Genomic DNA, 21348 nt, shown 5'->3' on the forward strand with positions numbered 1-21348 from the left:
ATGAAATTTAAACTTTTGGACTTGTATACAACAAGTTTAGACTCAATATATGTGGATTTCAAATCAAAGTTATGACCCAACAAAAAAACCTTTTGAATAAATGACATTTTTATTCAACAAATGATATACTGAGATTACACAATTTGTTAATTCAGTCAGGCACATGAAGTGAAATAACAATAAGCCATAGATAAGTCATTATGAAGTACATGAACAGAGATTAATGCTGTAGTTTAATTTTATAAGCCTAAGGTTTGATAAGAACTCAGTAATGTTATATTACTGACTAAATTGTGAAGGGAGCTTCAGGGCATCCAATAAGTAAAACCACAAGATATAATCTTCAACAGATTGATTTACAGGAAAAGCAGTTTCTTCTGGAGAAACAAATATTCATTGGTATTTTATGCTCTCAGACTCTGATATGCAAGTTTACCCAATTCTTTCTTCCAAATTCTAAAATCGACACACACTTGTAAGTAATTAGGAAAACATCACCCACATCAGAAATACCAATCATTTTCATAAACACATTCTTTTAACTACCACATACATTTATTAATTTATCCACAATTTTATGAATCTTATCTCCATTTATTATTATTCTGAGTTATTAGGAATTCATAATAATTCATTTTATAATTAAGTGCTTATAAATCTTATTCTACAAAAACATTCACTATATTAATTTTATTAATTATTATGAAACAATTCATTGCTTTAAAACAAATCTACAAAGTAATAACACAGTATGTAATTATAGCATTCTAATGACAATATTAAGCTTGTTTCTCTGTAAAAACACAGAATGCAACAAAAAATGGCACAACTGGATAGTCAGTAAAGGATGTGAAGCCCAACAAAACAATGCTTTGCTCCTAGAAATAACTGTACCTTAACCACAAATAACATATTTACAATGTTTTCTAAGGTACTAAAAATGAAAACGTTTTTTTTTTAATGTAATTAACCACCAAATTTGGCACTCAAATGAAGAACAGCACATCATTTGTACTGATAAGCAAGGGGTTGGAGGGATATTTACAAAACATCAAGCACACTTCTGATTTTTATCTGCTTGAATTGAACAATGATAAGGTACTCATTAGTTACAAGGCCAAAATCTATACTGTTGGTTCACAGTATTCCACATTCAGAGTTGATGGGAAAAAAAATAATAAAAATTCAGTTTATATAACTATCAGTGGTTTTAATATTTCTTCAAATATGCAATGTCTCCAGAAATTTCTTCACAGAGGATTAACAACAATATATCGATCACTGCAGTATACTGTTATTCTCAACAAGAATATAACAAAATCATTTAAGTCAGAAATACGATAAACATTTCCAACCAAAACTAAAATCCTTAGCTTTAATTACATTCTCACATGAAAGAATGTTTTCTTTGTACCTCTAAACAGGGTTGTAGTACATTACAGAAGACTGAATCGATCAGTGTATAAAATTACTATTCTACTTCAATATTTTGATTTAGCTGCAAAAGGATTATTCATTAGAAAATATAGAAGTAGTGACTGTAAGATGAAGTTGAAATAATGTTTTCTTTAATAACATATATGTTCTGTTATCTGCCAGTAACCATACTGTAATAAAATAATATATATGTAAAAACAGCTGGTATGGTTGGAGAAAGATCTATGTAGAGGAGCTAACAATGTTTCAATTTTCTTTGGTCATTGTCAAGTTCACATAGTGCTTTCTCTGCCCATACCAGCTTTTTTACATGTATATTTTTCTATACAAGTGGGTTTTCTCATCATCACGGATTGTTTCAAAATCTTGCTAAAATCCAAACTGGTCTTTTAAGGCAATAAGAGATAATGTGAAGAAAAATTTAGAAGTGGACCAAAAATGTTTATAGTTAGGAAATCTGTTTAAGCTAAGCCTTCTTTTTACTTAACTTACTGAAGCTTAAAATCTTGCACAAATCAGGTTTCAAGTAGACCTGTGAAGCCAATACAAAAAAGAATCATTTTAACACTGACTGACAAAACTGAATCCTATAAAAATTGCATTATTTTTTTACCACTGAACACCACAGAAGCAGGGAAGACTCAACAGCAGTAGAAAGAAAAACATTTCATTCAATGAGTGAATGAGATAATTAGAATGACCTTGTGCCTGTATATACTGATAAAAGATGCATTTTGTTACTCATAAGTCTATAAAACTCTTATATAGCCAATCCAGGTGGGTGCAAATCTCTGTTATACACTTTTTTTTAAAGAATAAAATGGTAAACTTCACAATCAATTACACCAAGTGTTATACAACATTACAAATAACAATGACACAAAGTACTGTTTACTTTTCTCACATGGTAAAGCCCTCTTGGCTATGTTAACATTCTAATTACTTAATCCTATAAGCACCAAGAGTCACTACCAAAATGTATTATCTCATGCTGTATAAAGTCTGTTAGCCTATGACTAACAATTACACTATATAATAAAGTTTTTACTTTTTCTTGTTCCTGGGCAGAAAGTGTTGTTTCCCAATTGTTTATGCCTGAAGTAAATGGAAAAGACCTATTTTTCTCTTCAAACTTTGCTTTTGTGACCTGAGAGCGTATAATGAAAACATGATGGGAGACTATATTTGGGGACCGATACCTGAAAATGATTTACATTACAGTCGCAAATCTTGAAAAACTACTCACTTCTAAACATTTTTGTATAGCTTTAGTATAAATACATGTAAATCTTGATTCATATGTTGTTTTATTCAGACCTTATGTAAATCAAAATGTACAAATCTGCCCGTTTTTATATAGAAAATAGGTTAATTTCTAAATTTCATTATCCAGGTCAGAAAAGCAAAGTTTCATGGGAATAATGACCATTTTCTGTACTTTTACAGCATAAGCAATTAAGAAATAACACATACTATCCAGGAACAAAATTTGTGTTACATGGTGTTATTCTAGACTGGGCCAATAACATCTTAAGCATCTTTCGTAATCTCTTCTGTATAAGAAAATGTATTTCTTGAAGCAGAAAAGAAACAAACTGCAATGTGGATAACAAATATCGAAATCTATAATGCAAGCAAATATAAAAAGAAAACATCTGTATTTTAACAAAATACCATACAAACTTATCAGATTGCATCAGATCCTTTAGACTTTTAAATATATATTTAGTTTATGTTTTACCATGAAAAACCAAATATTCTAGATCAGCGAACACTCCAGAAGGAACTATACCAAGCAAACTAAATAAATACCCTAAAAACAAGAAAAACGTCCACAGCTGATGTGCTAAATTCAGTATTATACTTGAAGCTAAGATTAACAGTAAGTTCTTACTTATGATATGACTTAATTAAGTGATCTTCACCAACAATGATATGACGCTATGTCATACGATTAAATACATTAAATCACACAGTGTTTGAAGATAGAATTAAGTTTATCACATAGGATCAGCTCTCCTCTAAATTAATGACTAAAATTAACAAAGCATAAATTGGTTTTTAAACTAGATAAGAATAATCTGGAGAAGCAACTAGTTTGCAGAAGACTTTAACATTATATTTAACTTTCCCATAAAAATTGCAGGCTTTGCTAATGGTAAAAGTTAGTGTTACATGATTGGCGATGCCACTTTAACCAATTAAAAAACATTTTTGTACACGCTAACTCAGGTACTAAATAACATTTTGTTTATATTGGAAGTGCTGCTGTAGCAAGATAGGTATCATTAAGTGTTTGTCCATAGATAGAAGTATCTTATTAACATTCTCTTTCTTACAGTATTAATGCTTATATGACATACCCAAGGCTACATCTTCATTCGGAATAAGTAACATAAATATTATACCACTACTGATACCAAAAACATTGTTATAACATATTCTTATGCTATGACTGTGACAAAGTATTAGCTGAACTTGTATGGTTACAGAAACATTTTTCCAGAGTGATCAAACATAGTATATGAAATGGACTTATGTTCACTTGACTCACCTACAAAATATAACGCTTTCCTCAAATATATCTGTACATTCAGTCCAAAACTGCAAATTTTATGAAAGTTTCTAAAAATTCAAATATTGTAATTGTTATCTTTCAAATCTTAATATAAAACTCACTAATTCCTTTACACGTGAAAGTATGATTATAGAAAACCTGTATAGTAACATAATTTTATAAGAATAGACAAGTGTTTTAACTATAAGGACGGGCTGATATTTTTCATGTAAGATATAGTAAACAATATGCACCAAGATTTAGTGAAAATACACAACTACAGGAATGGATGTTTGTCATGGTTCATTTTAGAACTCTTAAAACTTTCCCAATATTTTAGTGTAAAATCTAATTTTTTTTTCATAATATACTCTGTGAGGTATCCAACAACATTCTATTCTATGATAGCATAATCTTTTAAAAGTTAAGCCTTTACACATTTCCTAAAGCATATGCATTTCTCTAAAACTTTTCAATCTTTAAAAGAGTCAACAACTTCTAAAACTTCTAACATAAAAATTTGGTGGTGACAACAATTTATAATTTTTTAGTGAAGTCCACTTGAGGTAGAAACGTCACTACAACAGCAAGGTACAAAATCTTCCACGACAGTTAAACAAACAAGAACAGTGAATTTTTAAAAAACATTAGCGTAGTGCACTCTAACTGGCAATGAAACTTAAAGTCTTTTAATCCCTGTAAAAGTCAATTTCAAAATATTTTTCTCATCCAAAAAAGATTAATTAAATACGTTTGCATCATAAATTTGGGTGTTACTTTACAATTTTTCTTGGAGCACTTGATGTTGCCTAAATGCAATTTTTGTAATCAAAGTATGATCAAAATATTTAAAGTGACTTTTCACAGTTACTTCGAAATTTCTTCTGTTCTAAAATTAAAGGAATATCATAAAGAAAAAAAGTTTTCAGTTTTATCCAACTGGCAAAAGTAATAGTGCAGTCCAATGGATTAATAATAGTGGGCTGAGAGCTAGGCTGGTCCCCTTCCACACTAAATGCATGAAGTCCTTGTAATAACCCAAGGTAGTGTTGGCACCCTGGGTTTAGTTCCGAGATGAATTCCTTAACCACTATATTACTGAAATGTCTTTGTGTTATCAATTAATTCACTTTTCTGTGTGTGTGTGTGTGTGTGAATATATGTCTCATTATCCAAGTATGGTTTGATTTATTTAACCAGACATTGCCATAAATCATGTTGCAATCGGTCATATACTAATAACAAAAGCACAGATGTGAACTGACTGCCTTTGTCTACAATTCTTTTGATGAATCGTATCAGCTGGTTAAAAACACCATTTAAACCATGTTCTCTTTCATGGTCAAACATTATTAAATGGTACTGTGAACTTCTTGGAAAAGAAAAGTATTATCTTAACCAAATGAAGTCTAGGGTGGTAATTTACTTTTATATAGTTATTCTAACGCAAACTGAATACATTTTACTCAGTGTCGTGACATACTTGAACTTGCTTATTTTGTGCAGTACCCAACATGGTTTTATATATATATATTAATAACAATTTAATACACAAAACTTATACTTTCTTCAATTGAATTTTTAAACACAGAATACAAACATTCATATGAAATGTCTAGAATATATTTTGTTTTTTTGTACATTATTTTACTTGCTTTATAGAGACATCAGATGGTATTATCATTGAAGTTTAATATTAATAATGCTTGAATTATGAAATACCAGAACTACTGTAATAGTAAGAAAAGAAAAATCTTAAATTTTTTCATCACAGTAACTTATACATGACTTCAATAATACTTGCAAGTCTCAAAGTTCCTAATATAGTTACTTACATGTGACTTCAGTAATACTTCCAAGTATCAAAGTTCCTAACATAGTAACTTACACAAGACTTCAGTAATACTTTCAAGTCTCAAAGTTCCTAATATAGTAACTTACACGAGACTTCAGTAATACTTGCAAGTCTCAAAGTTCCTAACATAGTAACTTACATGTGACTTCAGTAATACTTGCAAGTCTCAAAGTTCCTAATATAGTAACTTACACGAGACTTCAGTAATACTTCCAAGTCTCAAGGTTCCTAATATAGTAACTTACATGAAACTTCAATAATACTTCCAAGTCTCAAAGTTCCTAATATAGTAACTTACACGAGACTTCAATAATACTTCCAAGTCTCAAAGTTCCTAATATAGTAACTTACACATGACTTCAGCACTACTTGCAAGCCTTAGTATCTCTCCTATACTAACTTACACACCAAGCAATATTCAAGAGTCTCTAAAGTAAATGTAAGAGGACAGTGGTTCACGTATAACATAGGCCTGAGAGATCAAATCGATGACAAATGTAGGTTTCTATACATAACAGTGTATATGGGATAATATGCTATTATGCACAATGTTCTCCGAGTTATGCATCTGATATTTTTCATGAATTTTGGCTAAAAATCTTCATAATGTAATATATGCAAAAATGTAATTTACACAGGAGGGAAGCAGAATTTCTCTCTATCATTTCAAATAGCATCAAGGGTTAACTTACAAGTTACTCTATGGCTTGGCAGAAGCCAACACCAAATACACACCCAAACAAGTCAGGATACATGTTCTTATAGAATATGCAATAATCCATATTTCACCCTGCCTCACTTTTGAAACCATGATGAATTTATCCAAAATTTGACAAGAAATAAACATTGAATTTCTCAACTGGTTTTCTATAATAATATGTAAAAATTTACATACAGAAAATTGAGTGGAATTCTAGTTTACATTAGGGTAATGAATATTTCACTTCAGACTGCTATAGAATTTGTTTTGTGAACACATCTATACAAGACATATTCACTCATTTTTGATCAACCTGTGCTCAAGTTATGTTGTGATGTTTATCTCCGAACACAGATGCCATGACAAGACAAGACATCCTTGGCAAAATATTTTTAAAAATCATACGTAGAACTCCATTCTCACTTACTTAAAAAAAAAAAAAAAAATTGTGACAGTACAAAAGTACTATACTCGCCTGGTAATTTATGTTTAAACCTGTTCCAATAGAACACTAAGATTGGCAGGAATTAGGTAATATAGTAGCTTTTCACACTGTTTTCCCAAATATCTACCCACAACAGTAAGTACATCATTACAAATTGTTTCAAACATAAGTATATGCACAATGTTTGGGCTCTTGTTCTTGGCCCTGACCCACAGTTTCACGTGCCTGTGAAGATTGTTGTAAGCTTGTGTTACCTCCTACAATATCATTCCACCTGACATAACCATTACTTTCATTTTTGTTTTTGAACATAATACTCTTTTTTTGAGGCATTTCATGTGGCAATGAAAAAGGAAAGTTTTGAGGAACATATGAGCTACTTCCTAAACCACAGTCCTTCTTTCCAGATTGTTTTGTGGGCACACAACTGCCAACATCGAATGATCCTTCTTCTGTTTTGAATTTTTCTTCTTTTGGTGGTTCACTAACCGTCCTGTTTAAAACTGGCCTGGTGTAGTTGGCAACTAAATCTTCAAGGTTGTGAGGTGATCGACTTTTATCGACACCATGAGCTCCTTGAGAATCTACAAGTCTTTCTTCAGATTTGTTCTGTTTACTTTGTTCTCTGAAAGGTGCATCAATGTTAGCCACATCTGTGCTTCCACACGCTACATTATTCTCGGGATTCATAGAATGAGAATTTGATATCTGAGATTCCTGCCGTGTTCTTCCCAAGGACACAATATGATCCAAGCTTGGTTCTATTCCAAACTTTGAATAGCCTTGGTTCTCTCCAGACTCAGTAGATGTGCTAAACATCCTGAGAGCATTGGGAAGACTGATGTAACCTCCAGATTTTGGCACTCTGGTTGGCAGGCCCAGCTTGGAGTAAGCTTCTCTAAATGGAAGGATACTTGGAGCTGGATTTTGAATTGAGTTCATTGTAAATAATCTATCAGATATAGGTATAGGTTTCGCCAAGACGTATCCTTTGGTTGGTATTTTGCTTAAAGAAACCTGTTTTGGTTCAAGATTTGGTTCAAGAGTGACTAATGCCATTCCAACTCTAACATTGTTTTCATCAACTTTTAAAGCACAGGTTTGCTTTAGAGGATTCCCTAAAACATGAATCACTCCAAACTTAGAATAGCCAGTACTTGGAGTAACATTTTCTGTTTGATCTTCTGGCTGTAGCATACTGGAATCAAATGTTGAACCAAGACTTTTGGCCAATCAAACCTAGAGTATGGGAGAACAGCAACAAGTGGGTTAGTTACCTCATCTACCTGTTCACCATCAATGTCAAAAACTGAAGGCTCACTATTGGATAAGTTTCTGGTCATTACAGGTGTATTGTTTCGATGACCCAGAAATGACATATAACCCTCACCAGTTTGTCCTCTAATACTAAAACAACTGTAAGGATGTTGAGGCTCTGAACTAGGAATATTTGTTGTTTCTTCAAAGGGGCCAGAGTTCATCCCACTAAGTGATTCTTCAGTGTCTTGGAGTTCTTCCACTTTGGGAAGTCCCACCTTTCCCTGTGAGTGAGCTAGAAAGTTGTCAGTTCCAAGATGGCAGTCCATGAAGACTGCATCAGGTGTAACAGAGCCAGTAAGCTCAGGTTCTGCATGGCACTCAGAAGAAAGCTGAGTGTGAGCTGTTAGCGAAGAAGATATGCTATCATGGCCTCCAGCAGAGCTGTAACCACTGCTGTCTCCACTTGGATTCCTTCCATAACTTGTGCACCGGATCTTCCTCTGGATCAGCTGAAGATATATATTGTTGTGCTCATTATTTATATAGCTATAAAATCTTGCAGATAAAAGTAAGTAAAAGTTATTCACTAAATGAAATAAATCAACAAGCAGAAAGTCTGTTGACTGTATAGTTCTAGCCCTGAACAACACAAAAAAAAGAATTTTTTTTTTTAAAGTCTTGAGATGAATATGTTATGAAGACTGGTGCTTTCCCGTTGTTAGACAATTTTATGAAGCTAATTGTAAAATCCTTTGTTTATTCAAAAATGTACGTTTCATGAAACACAACTGCTGCAATATGCACTTTACTGAAATGATTCTGTAATTTAACTTGCAATTTCTTCTAAATACTTGAATTAATAATACACATTATTTTCCCCTTTTTGTAAATTTATAGTTAAATAAATAGAAACTTAGAAATCAATACCTCATCAGTTGAAGAGTTGCTAAACCGAGAGATTTCCGAGCCTTGTCTTTCACCAAATGCATTGTTGTTATTAGATAAGTACAAATCTAAACTGTCAATTGGAACCTTCAAGTGACCAGTGCTGTTTTTTTTGTCAATGTGTTTCTTGAATTCACCATATACAATGAAAGGTTCCTAGAAGTAATACAAATTTTGAATTAGGTTAAAATATATGAACACTTTCATTTTCCTTCATAAAACTAAATGTCATATCTGTGCACTTTAAAAGTGGACTGTACAGAAAAATAAATGATTTAATATTTGTAGTGAGACATTTGGTAATAATACTTTATACATGTATCATATACTTTCAAACTGATATTCTAAATACATAAAGATTCTGGTAAAATGTACACTTACTGTATTTGGAGCATCCAGTCCATTTGGGAGTTGAACTTTGATCTGTTTCATGAAAGTTATCTTTTCTTTCATCCTAGTGAGACAAAAACACTTATTATTACACACACAGAAAGAAAACAACAGCAGTAACTACAAATATATACATTGTAGAAACTTAGACATTCTTGATGACAAGAAACACTTGAAATAAAAATGTATCTTAGAATGGCCAGTATGGGTATTAACACTTTTATTGATAAGCAGAGAACAACGTTTTGACCTTCCTAGGTCATCTTCAGGTTAACATCTACCTATCAATAAAAGTGTTAATAGCTATACCAGCCGTTCTAAGATACAGAAGCTTAGACACGTAGCTATTAAACAAATGCATTACCAACTGAAAGCAGAAAGTAAACTTAATAATTTAATTAACAAGAAGTTTATCATACTGGTCCTTCAGCCAACTGAAGTCAATATTGTACTACAAGTCTATACATTTCTAACTAGTAAATGGAACTGAAAACATTACACATGTCCAAGTAAAATGTAGCCATTTTGATGGGACCATTTCATGTTAGGAAATGTCTAAAAAAGAATGAAAGCTTGAAAACAAACTTCTGAGCCAAAATATTCTCCGAGAGGAATGTTAAGTCAATCAATAAAAATAACGTTTATTCCTTCATCACGTGCCTGGTGTGATATATACATAACAACGTATACCAATTACACACACATGCAAGTGTGTAATTACTAATACACTAAATATACCATTAAGCATGCTCTGAATCTTCCGTCTATGAAGTGAACATTAAATTACAGTAGAATAATAAATGAAGATAACATTTAAGTATACCAACATGAGATCTTTAATTCTTAAATACAACTAGTAAAGTAAAAACTCAAATATAAATTTTACTAAATTTGCTTTTCATATTTTGCATTAGAGATTGTGAGGAGAATCTTACAGCCTACTCTTGTAATCATTTAGCTGACGAAAGACTTACCAGCGAACTAAAGCACACAGAACTATTACCAGTAATATCAAAGCAAGAGTTCCACCAAGTATAGCTCCAACAATCATGGGGACCTGAAGACCTGAAAAAAGCACACACATTTCTGAAGAAATGTATAATAAGCTATAGCAATAACTACTGTTAAATGAAACTGGCATGTTTTTTGAAAATCAATAAGAATATTAAACAACTCTGAAATATAATTAGTTTTATTAACAGACTACACATTTTTCTGTGCGAGCTACACAAAATGACGTATTGAAAGAGTACCCGACTCTGACATCAGCTAAAAGTTACATTGACTCATTTAAACCATAAAAATATTGGTTCACTTTGTAATAAGTATCCTTAAACACTTAAGCAGTAGAATGTTGGATAAAAGTTGTAAAAAAATGCATTCAAACACTTCTTAAACTGTACCAAACTGAAATATGGTCATAGAAAATATGGCAAGTGTCACCTGCACACTACAGTACTATATGTACTATGAGAATTAATAAGTTATCTTTTCAATGCAAACAAATGCTGGATGCTGATTTGTTCTTGAAGAATAGTGGTACTGGAAAAGGCCAAGGAAAGAACAGTCTATCAAAATACAGCATTTGTGTGCTTGCTTTCTTTCCAGAAATTTCAAACCCAGAGTAAGAATCACTACTATATATATTCTAGTATCATGATGAAACATACTGTGCCAGCTATGTTTCAGAAGTAGAAGCTATAACCCCTAGGGACTATTACAGATGAAGTAAAATGAAGCTCTTGCTAGCCACAAGTCCAGCTCTAGAATGCTTCTGTCTCACAAGACCAGTAAAGATGTGGTGTGCAAGCCCTGGGTACTAGGCTCATTATAAATAGCCAGCCAATGAAAGCTTTGAATATTGAGCTCTATATAAACAGGCAGCCAAAGACAGCTCCGTACATTCCTTCAACTTTTAGGTTGTTGTTGTCAATTATTAAAGACACAGGAAATTGATAACTTCCTTCCTGTCTTTAGTTGTATCATGTAGCAAATAAAATGAATGGATGTAGACAAACAGATTCTTCTATTAAAGTTAGTTGGTGGGATATTTTATCTGAAACACACATTGTTTAAAAGAAACAGATGACTGCCAACCATTATTTTGTTTTTACTACAAGCATACACAAAATTGATAACGCAACGTAAAGACCAATTGACAATTTTTTTTTACCCTCTGAGAAACACATCTTCGTTCGCGTTGGAGTACTGCTTGGACCAAGAAGATCTGTATTGTTCCTGATGTTAGCTGCTTGAATAGTGAAGTTTACAATAGAGTTTTCCATTTTTAACGGACAGTTCATTGGAATAATAATGGATGTTTCTGATCCTGAAATATTAAATAATTTTGACTGAGTTCCATTAGTTTCTTCTTGCCACTTCATAACTAACAGGTAAAAGTCAACTGGACCATTTGGATTCTCTGGGGGTGACCATCGAACTCGAATGTTAGAAGGGTTCATCACTTCAATATGAGGATCCTCCATCATTCAGGAGCTAGCATTAAAAAAAATATCTAATCAGACCTTTACATGATAAAATAGTAAGATTCTCAAAACACCCTAAACCTAGTACAACATTTTGTTACTGATTGTAAAATCTTCCAAACATTGAACACTTAATGATTTTAATTATTAATAAACTTAAAATTATTTCAGGTCAATACCTTGAGGTGGGTAACTGGGAAGTTTTTCATCAGAAATCAGCATTTAGCCAATAAGCTGTCTATTAAACACAAGGTTCTAACACAAGATATTAAACAATCTATACTAAACTTTGGTTAAGTTCATATATTTTTTAGTTCTACAAAGTCTTAGGCTTCACTAAACCTTAACATATTTAGTTCTCCAACTGTAGTAGTGTGACCCCTCTCGCCCTTTAAGTCAAGTTACCAATTAGCTGAACAGGCAAGAGTTGTAACTCACAACAATACCGACTGTTTGAATGAAGAGTAATTATGCTTTAATCTATCACATTTCACTGTTATTATTTGTTGTAAGCTACATTTAATTTGGAATTAGAGAAAGTGGCTTCACATTGCATGCATGAAAATACTTCACTTCTGTTCATTAAATTAAGTTCAACTTTCTAAAGTTTCTACTTAAACATTCATGCATGTAAATAAATTTTCTTCCACCTTCCAAATCAAATATGTATGATACATCTCTGCTATTCTATTAAAAGAGCAATCACCACACAAAACTAGATGTACTTCCAAAGGGACACCAAAAATGTTCTGTTTCAAATGCAAGTAAAACCAAAATTAAATGTATTAAATACATCTATTGTTCATAAAATTTCTCTATTATAATATGTTGTAGCCTACAGAATATACAACTGTTCTTGTGATTCATGGTACATTTCACTGATATCATAACAGTATAAACTGCAACATTAAGTGTCCCTTATGTGACATGATTCTAATGTCTATTGACTGACTGACAGACAACACACTACCTTTATAGTGGTGTGAGTGGACAAGAAAAGTAATTCCTACAGGTAGCGCTGCGAATCCTTTCTTGGGAAATAAGTATCCTCAACGTCTCACAAGTTAAAAGTAAAACATTTTATCTTGATTAAAAACATATGAATGTCATTATTTCAACAATCTAAGTAATTACTACTTAAATAAGTATTGTATAATTAACCAGTAATCTCACCATCTATCCATGTCATCCCATACACTGGAGATGATGCAGGGGAGCAATGTTTATCAACACAAGCTTGTACAGCAATGGAGTAGTTCGTATAACTCTCTATATTTTTACTCAAAACAAGCGAGTACAGTTCTTTAGTGTGGCTAGCGGCAACTTCCTGTGAAAAATGTTGGTAGTGCACAAAATAGTTTGTTATAATTCCATTAGGCTTGACAGGAGATTTCCAGGTCACACGGATGGCAGAAGAGTTGACATCTGCAACCTTTACCCCCTGAGGCACTGACGGAACTTTTGGTAATAAAATAAAATATTTATCAACAACATATTCAGAACGATATAAAAATAAAGCAGAAAAAATATATTACTTGCCACACATTTCTCTTCACATAAATCTCTACAAAAAAACAAATTACTGGATCCACAATTTTACAGATTTCTGTGTGCACACAATATTTTATGACCAATTCAGTAACTTTAATAATGTAGCAAACTGTTAATAATTTTGTTATTAGTTAACCCACAGGAAGGGTTATGTGTATGTATGTACGTGGGGTGCAGGGTACAGTAACCACCCACTTTTTGCTTCTGCAGCATATAGTACACATCCAACATTAACAAAAGTCAAGATTGTTTTTGCCTCTCCCACATTGTTGTGACTGTTACTTCATACTATAAATAATGTTGTCATCATAAGTTATCACTGAATTATAGAAAAAATAAGTTTCGAAAGTTAGGCAAGATGCATACCTTTCAAAATTAAATTGTGTTGCATTACGTATGAAAATAGATGGAGTTTTGAAAGTTAGGCAAGATGCATACCTTTCAAAATTAAATTGTGTTGCATTACGTATGAAAATAGATGGAGTTTTGAAAGTTAGGCAAGATGCATACCTTTCAAAATTAAATTGTGTTGCATTACGTATGAAAATAGATGGAGTTTTGAAAGTTAGGCAAGATGCATATCTTTCAAAATTAAATTGTGTTGCATTACATATAAAAATAGATGGTTAATATTAATAGAAATCCAAGCTTAGCTTGTTTTCTCCAGACTCAACTCTGAAGGTCCATAAGTTGGACATCTTCGTTATCTCAAGTTACTTAACATGAATATCTTTTTTTCCCGAGTTTAAATACTCTACTAATATGGACAAATCAAGAAAGTACAGTTATTTTTTCACATTTTTTATGTTAGCATTATCTAACAGCATGATCTGCATAATCATGACAGTAAGAGAGTTCTAGAGTTAATTATAACGAGAGTTGTGACTACATATAACACTAAATTGTAAAACAAGGCTATGCAATTTTATTTGATGATTATGAAATATATAATTTGAAAGGTATTTATTTAACTAAAATGTTGGGTTTATTAAATAAATGCAACTTACCACCAGCAAAGGTTCTCTCGTACTTTGGATCACTAAGGCTACTGATTCCAGCTTTGCTCAAGACTTGTACAGTAACTCTGTACAGGGTGAAAGGTTCCAAGTTGGTTATGTTTACTTTTGTAGCATCTTGATTATAAGTCGTTAAAGTTTGGGAATCTGGGTAAGAAACAAGGAAAAGTATGAGATATAAACTTTGAAAGTCCAATTTTTGTAAACTGAAAAGACAAACACATAAAGTAAATTAAAAAAAATAAAAGAATACAATATACTATCATCCAACAAGCCAATGGGAAAAAAATTGCAAACTCAGAATAACTTCATTTAATTAGTTTGAAAACCAAACACTAAGAAACAAACAACTACAACAGTGTAAAACTTGAGACTTTGTTTACAAGGGACAAATCTTTTATAATAAATTCATTCCATCTTCAACGTGATCTGAAAATCACATTACAAAGATGACAATCAAAAAACTATAATATGATAATCACCAGTTTATAGTAAACATTATAATATTATAATCACTAGTTTACTTGGTTATTACTTAATTAGTAGACACTAATATTATAATCACTAGTTTATTGGGTTATTACTTAGTTAGTAAACACTATAATATTATAATCACTAGTTTACATGTTTATTAGTTAGTAAACACTATAATATTATAATCACTAGTTTACATGTTTATTAGTTAGTAAACACTAAAATATTATAATCACTTGTTTACATGTTTATTAGTTAGTAAACACTATAATAATATAATCACTAGTTTACTTTGTTATTACTTAGTAAACACTAATATTATAATCACCAGTTTACTTGGTTATTACTTAGTACACAATAATATTATAATCACTAGTTTACTGGGTTCTTACTTAGTCAGTAAACACTACAATATTATAATCACAAGTTTACTTGGTTATTACTTAGTTAGTAAACACTAATATTATAATCATAAGTTTACTTGGTTACGAGTCAGTAGACACTATAATATTATCATCACTAGTTTACTTGGTTATTACTTAGTTAGTAGACACTAATATTAAAATCACTAGTTTACTTGGTTATTACTTAGTTAGTAACCACTATAATATTATAATCACTTGCTTACTTGGCTATTAGTTAGTTAGTAGACACTATAATATTATAATCACTAGTTTACTTGGTTATTACTTAGTTAGTAACCACTATAATATTATAATCACTAGTTTACATGTTTATTAGTTAGTAAACACTATAATGTTATAATCACTAGTTTACTTCGTTATTACTTAGTAAACACTACAATATTATAATCACTAGTTTACTGGGTTCTTACTTAGTCAGTAGACACTATAATATTATAATCACTAGTTTACTGGGTTCTTACTTAGTCAGTAGACACTAAAATATTATAATCACTAGTTTACTTGGTTATTACTTAGTAAACACTATAGTATTATAATCACTAGTTTACTTCGTTATTACTTAGTAAACACTAATATTATAATCAATAGTTGACAGGATTCTTACTTAGTCAGTAAACACTACAATATTATAATCACTAGTTTACTGGGTTCTTACTTAGTCAGTAGACACTATAATATTATAATCACTAGCTTACTGGGTTCTTACTTAGTCAGTAGACAGTATAATATTATAATCACTAGTTTACTGGGTTCTTACTTAGTCAGTAGACAGTATAATATTATAATCACTAGTTTACTTGGTTATTACTTAGTAAACACTATAGTATTATAATCACTAGTTTACATGTTTATTAGTCACTAAACACTAATATTATAATCACTAGTTTTCTAGGTTATTACTTAGTAAACACTATAATATTATAATCACAAGTTTACTTTGTTATTACTTAGTAAACACTAGTATCATAATCACCAGTTTACTTGGTTATTACTTAGTTAGTAAACACTATAATATTATAATCACTAGTTTACTTGGTTATTACTTAGTTAGTAAACACTATAATATTATAATCACCAGTTTACTTGGTTATTACTCAGTTAGTAACCACTATAATATTATGATCACGAGTTTACTTTGTTATTACTTAGTAAACACTAATATTATAATCACTAGTTCACTTGGCTATTACTTAGTTTGTAAACACTATAATATTATAATCACTAGTTTACTTGGTTTTTACTTAGTTTGTAAACACTATAATATTATAATCACCAGTTTACTTGGTTTTTACTTAGTTTGTAAACACTATAATATTATAATCACCAGTTTACTTGGTTATTACTTAGTTAGTAAACACTAATATTAAAATCACTAGTTTACTTGGTTATTACTCAGTTAGTAACCACTATAATATTATAATCACTAGTTCACTTGGCTATTACTTAGTTAGTAGACACTATAATATTATGATCACGAGTTTACTTTGTTATTACTTAGTAAACACTAATATTATAATCACTAGTTCACTTGGCTATTACTTAGTTAGTAGACACTATAATATTATAATCACTAGTTCACTTGGCTATTACTTAGTTAGTAGACACTATAATATTATAATCACTAGTTTACTTTGTTATTACTTAGTAAACACTAATATTATGATCACTAGTTTACTTGGTTATTACTTAGTTAGTAGACACTAAAATATTATAATCACTAGTTTACTTGGTTATTACTTAGTCAGTAGACACTAAAATATTATAATCACTAGTTTACTTGGTTATTACTTAGTAAACACTATAGTATTATAATCACTAGTTTACTTCGTTATTACTTAGTAAACACTAATATTATAATCAATAGTTGACAGGATTCTTACTTAGTCAGTAAACACTACAATATTATAATCACTAGTTTACTGGGTTCTTACTTAGTCAGTAGACACTATAATATTATAATCACTAGTTTACTGGGTTCTTACTTAGTCAGTAGACAGTATAATATTATAATCACTAGTTTACTGGGTTCTTACTTAGTCAGTAGACAGTATAATATTATAATCACTAGTTTACTTGGTTATTAGTCACTAAACACTAATATTATAATCACTAGTTTTCTAGGTTATTACTTAGTAAACACTAATATTATAATCACTAGTTTACTTTGTTATTACTTAGTAAACACTAGTATCATAATCACCAGTTTACTTGGTTATTACTTAGTTAGTAAACACTATAATATTATAATCACTAGTTTACTTGGTTATTACTTAGTTAGTAAACACTATAATATTATAATCACCAGTTTACTTGGTTATTACTCAGTTAGTAACCACTATAATATTATAATCACTAGTTTACTTGGTTATTACTTAGTAGACACTATAATATTATAATCACTAGTTCACTTGGCTATTACTTAGTTAGTAGACACTATAATATTATGATCACGAGTTTACTTTGTTATTACTTAGTAGACACTATAATATTATAATCACTAGTTCACTTGGCTATTACTTAGTTAGTAGACACTATAATATTATGATCCGCGAGTTTACTTTGTTGTACTTAGTAAACACTAATATTATAATCACTAGTTCACTTGGCTATTACTTGGTTTGTAAACACTATAATATTATAATCACTAGTTTACTTGGTTTTACTTGGTTTGTAAACACTATAATATTATAATCACCAGTTTACTTGGTTTTACTTAGTTTGTAAACACTATAATATTATAATCACCAGTTTACTTGGTTATTACTTAGTTAGTAAACACTAATATTAAAATCACTAGTTTACTTGGTTATTACTCAGTTAGTAACCACTATAATATTATAATCACTAGTTCACTTGGCTATTACTTAGTTAGTAGACACTATAATATTATGATCACGAGTTTACTTTGTTATTACTTAGTAAACACTAATATTATAATCACTAGTTCACTTGGCTATTACTTAGTTAGTAGACACTATAATATTATAATCACTAGTTCACTTGGCTATTACTTAGTTAGTAGACACTATAATATTATAATCACTAGTTTACTTTGTTATTACTTAGTAAACACTAATATTATGATCACTAGTTTACTTGGTTATTACTTAGTTAGTAGACACTATAATATTATGATCACTAGTTTACTTGGTTATTACTTAGTTAGTAACCACTATAATATTATAATCACTAGTTCACTTGGCTATTACTCAGTTAGTAACCACTATAATATTATAATCACTAGTTTACTTGGTTATTACTTAGTTAGTAGACACTATAATATTATGATCACTAGTTTACTTGGTTATTACTTAGTTAGTAGACACTATAATATTATGATCACTAGTTTACTTGGTTATTACTTAGTTTGCAAACACTATAATATTATAATCACTAGTTTACTTGGTTATTACTTGGTGAGTAGAAATTATAATATTATAATTACTAGTTTAATTGGTTTTTACTTAATTTGTAAACACTATAATATTATAATTACTAGTTTACTTGGTTATTACTTAGTTAGTAAACACTATAATATTATAATCACTAGTTCACTTGGTTATTACTTAGTTTGTAAACACTAATATTATAATCACCAGTTTACTTGGTTATTACTTAGTTAGTAGAAACTATAATATTATAATCACTAGTTTACTGGGTTATTACTTAGTTAGTAGAAACTATAATATTATAATCACTAGTTTACTTGGCTTTTACTTAGTTTGTAAACACTATAATATTATAATCACCAGTTTACTTGGTTATTACTTAGTTAGTAGACACTATGATATTATAATTACTAGTTTACTTGGTTATTACTTAGTTAGTAAACACTATAATATTATAATCACTAGTTCACTTGGTTATTACTTAGTTTGTAAACACTATAATATTATAATCACCAGTTTACTTGGTTATTACTTAGTTAGTAGAAACTATAATATTATAATCACTAGTTTACTTGGTTTTTACTTAGTTTGTAAACACTATAATATTATAATCACCAGTTTACTTGGTTATTACTTAGTTAGTAGAAACTATAATATTATAATCACTAGTTTACTTGGTTTTTACTTAGTTTGTAAACACTATAATGTTATAATCACCAGTTTACTTGGTTTTTACTTAGTTTGTAAACACTATAATATTATAATTACTAGTTTACTTGGTTATTACTTAATTAGTAAACACTATAATATCATAATCACTAGTTCACTTGGTTATTACTTAGTTTGTAAACACTATAATATTATAATCACCAGTTTACTTGGTTATTACTTAGTTAGTAGAAACTATAATATTATAATCATTAGTTTACTGGGTTATTACTTAGTTAGTAGAAACTATAATATTATAATCACTAGTTTACTTGGTTTTTACTTAGTTTGTAAACACCATAATATTATAATCACCAGTTTACTGGGTTCTTACTTAGTTAGTAGACACTATGATATTATAATCACTAGTTTACTTGGTTATTACTTAGTTAGTAGACACTATAATATTATAATCACTAGTTTACTGGGTTCTTACTTAGTTAGTAGACACTATGATATTATAATCACTAGTTTACTTGGTTATTACTTAGTTAGTAGACACTATAATATTATAATCACTAGTTTACTTAGATGTTACTCAGTTAATAATCTTTGTAACACCTTCTTCAGATTTTTATGAAGACAGAGTATACATATTGAAACATTCAAACCTCATAAATAAAATGTGTGTTTTATCTTCGCTGTCAGACTTCAGTTTCCATTGTGTTAACATTGTGACAATCAGTAACTCCCTCTATCAGTTTTGTATGAACGTACAGGTAAACAACAAATAAAACCCATATTAACATAGTTTTCTTTCCCTTGAACTAAATACTAAAAAAATATTTATTTACAGTCAAAAGAATGCCTAAACTACCATAAAAATTTCCTTAATCTTTTCAAATTAAAATGCTTTAGAGTTGTTACTTTTATTAGCTAAAACAAGCAGATAATAGAAAGTAATTAAAAAAATTAAAACTGCTGTTGTGGGAATTTTGCATCAAAAATTTAACAGTTGTAATAAGTAAGGTGGAATAAAATTGGCATATCCTGTCCCAAACATGTATGGTCTCACCAGAAACACTTACTATTTAAACAAATGTTTTTTATTTCACACAAATGATACAATTCACTAAATTGTAAGATGTACAGCTACATGAATGGAAATAGATTTTCTCTTTTTTATTACTGCATTACGTGCTTTCACCTTGTATAATATCGGTCTAACAACTTTAGTTGAGTGTTCTACCCTCTGCTAACGTAAGTACAATAACTTCCAAGTTTCTTTTAAACTTTTCAGACTGTAATTGCTGCTACTCTCTGTGATACATTTTGAGAAACTGACAAACAGTTTAATTTTAGCAGACAATCTGAGGAACTAAACAAGTGAAAACCAACCACTAGTTTTGATGACAAAACTCGTAGTTTAAGTACAATCTCCGAATATTATAATTCCCCCTCACCAAAGAAATTAATGAAATGTGGTTTTACTTTGTGTTCTACATAATTTCAGTAGATTTCTTTAAAGTTTAATAAACATTTGCATCATGCCTATATGAATAACTTTACTTGTTCTGCACAATACAGTTGTTGCTATTAAAATTATGTGGATATAATAGAGGTATTACAAAATGTAGTCACTGGCATCATTTGACAAATGAAGATACACAGGCTTGGTTACTTAGTTGGTAACATGGTTAAAGAATAATGAAAACCTATTAAATTATGTAGTAAAATATTTAGTATCTAATAACTGATATAATGTACATG

The 21348-nt window shown here is 30.1% G+C and overlaps 2 protein-coding genes across 2 annotated transcripts in view; both read right to left on the reverse strand.

Annotated features, from left to right (window-relative positions):
* Positions 1-90: 90 nt before the first annotated feature.
* On the reverse strand, positions 91-12086 carry LOC143248590 (uncharacterized). The gene is made up of 5 exons (XM_076497074.1): positions 11763-12086; positions 10564-10654; positions 9581-9653; positions 9182-9355; positions 91-8763 (listed from the first exon to the last, which is right to left on the reverse strand). Exons 1-5 carry the CDS (start codon positions 12076-12078, stop codon positions 8125-8127), a joined length of 1293 nt encoding a protein of 430 aa, XP_076353189.1. The 5' UTR covers positions 12079-12086; the 3' UTR covers positions 91-8124.
* Positions 12087-13231: 1145 nt separating this feature from the next.
* LOC143250025 (cytokine receptor-like) overlaps positions 13232-21348 on the reverse strand; it is a 95744-nt gene continuing 87627 nt past the window's right edge. Inside the window, exons 13-14 of the mRNA XM_076500661.1 lie at positions 14634-14789; positions 13232-13533 (exon numbers count right to left, since the gene is read on the reverse strand). Coding sequence (XP_076356776.1) covers positions 13232-13533; positions 14634-14789 — 458 coding nt within the window. The remainder of the gene's footprint in view (positions 13534-14633; positions 14790-21348) is intronic.

The sequence above is a fragment of the Tachypleus tridentatus genome, chromosome 4 (assembly GCF_004210375.1).
Source record: "Tachypleus tridentatus isolate NWPU-2018 chromosome 4, ASM421037v1, whole genome shotgun sequence".
NCBI classification, from domain to species: Eukaryota; Metazoa; Arthropoda; class Merostomata; order Xiphosura; family Limulidae; genus Tachypleus; species Tachypleus tridentatus.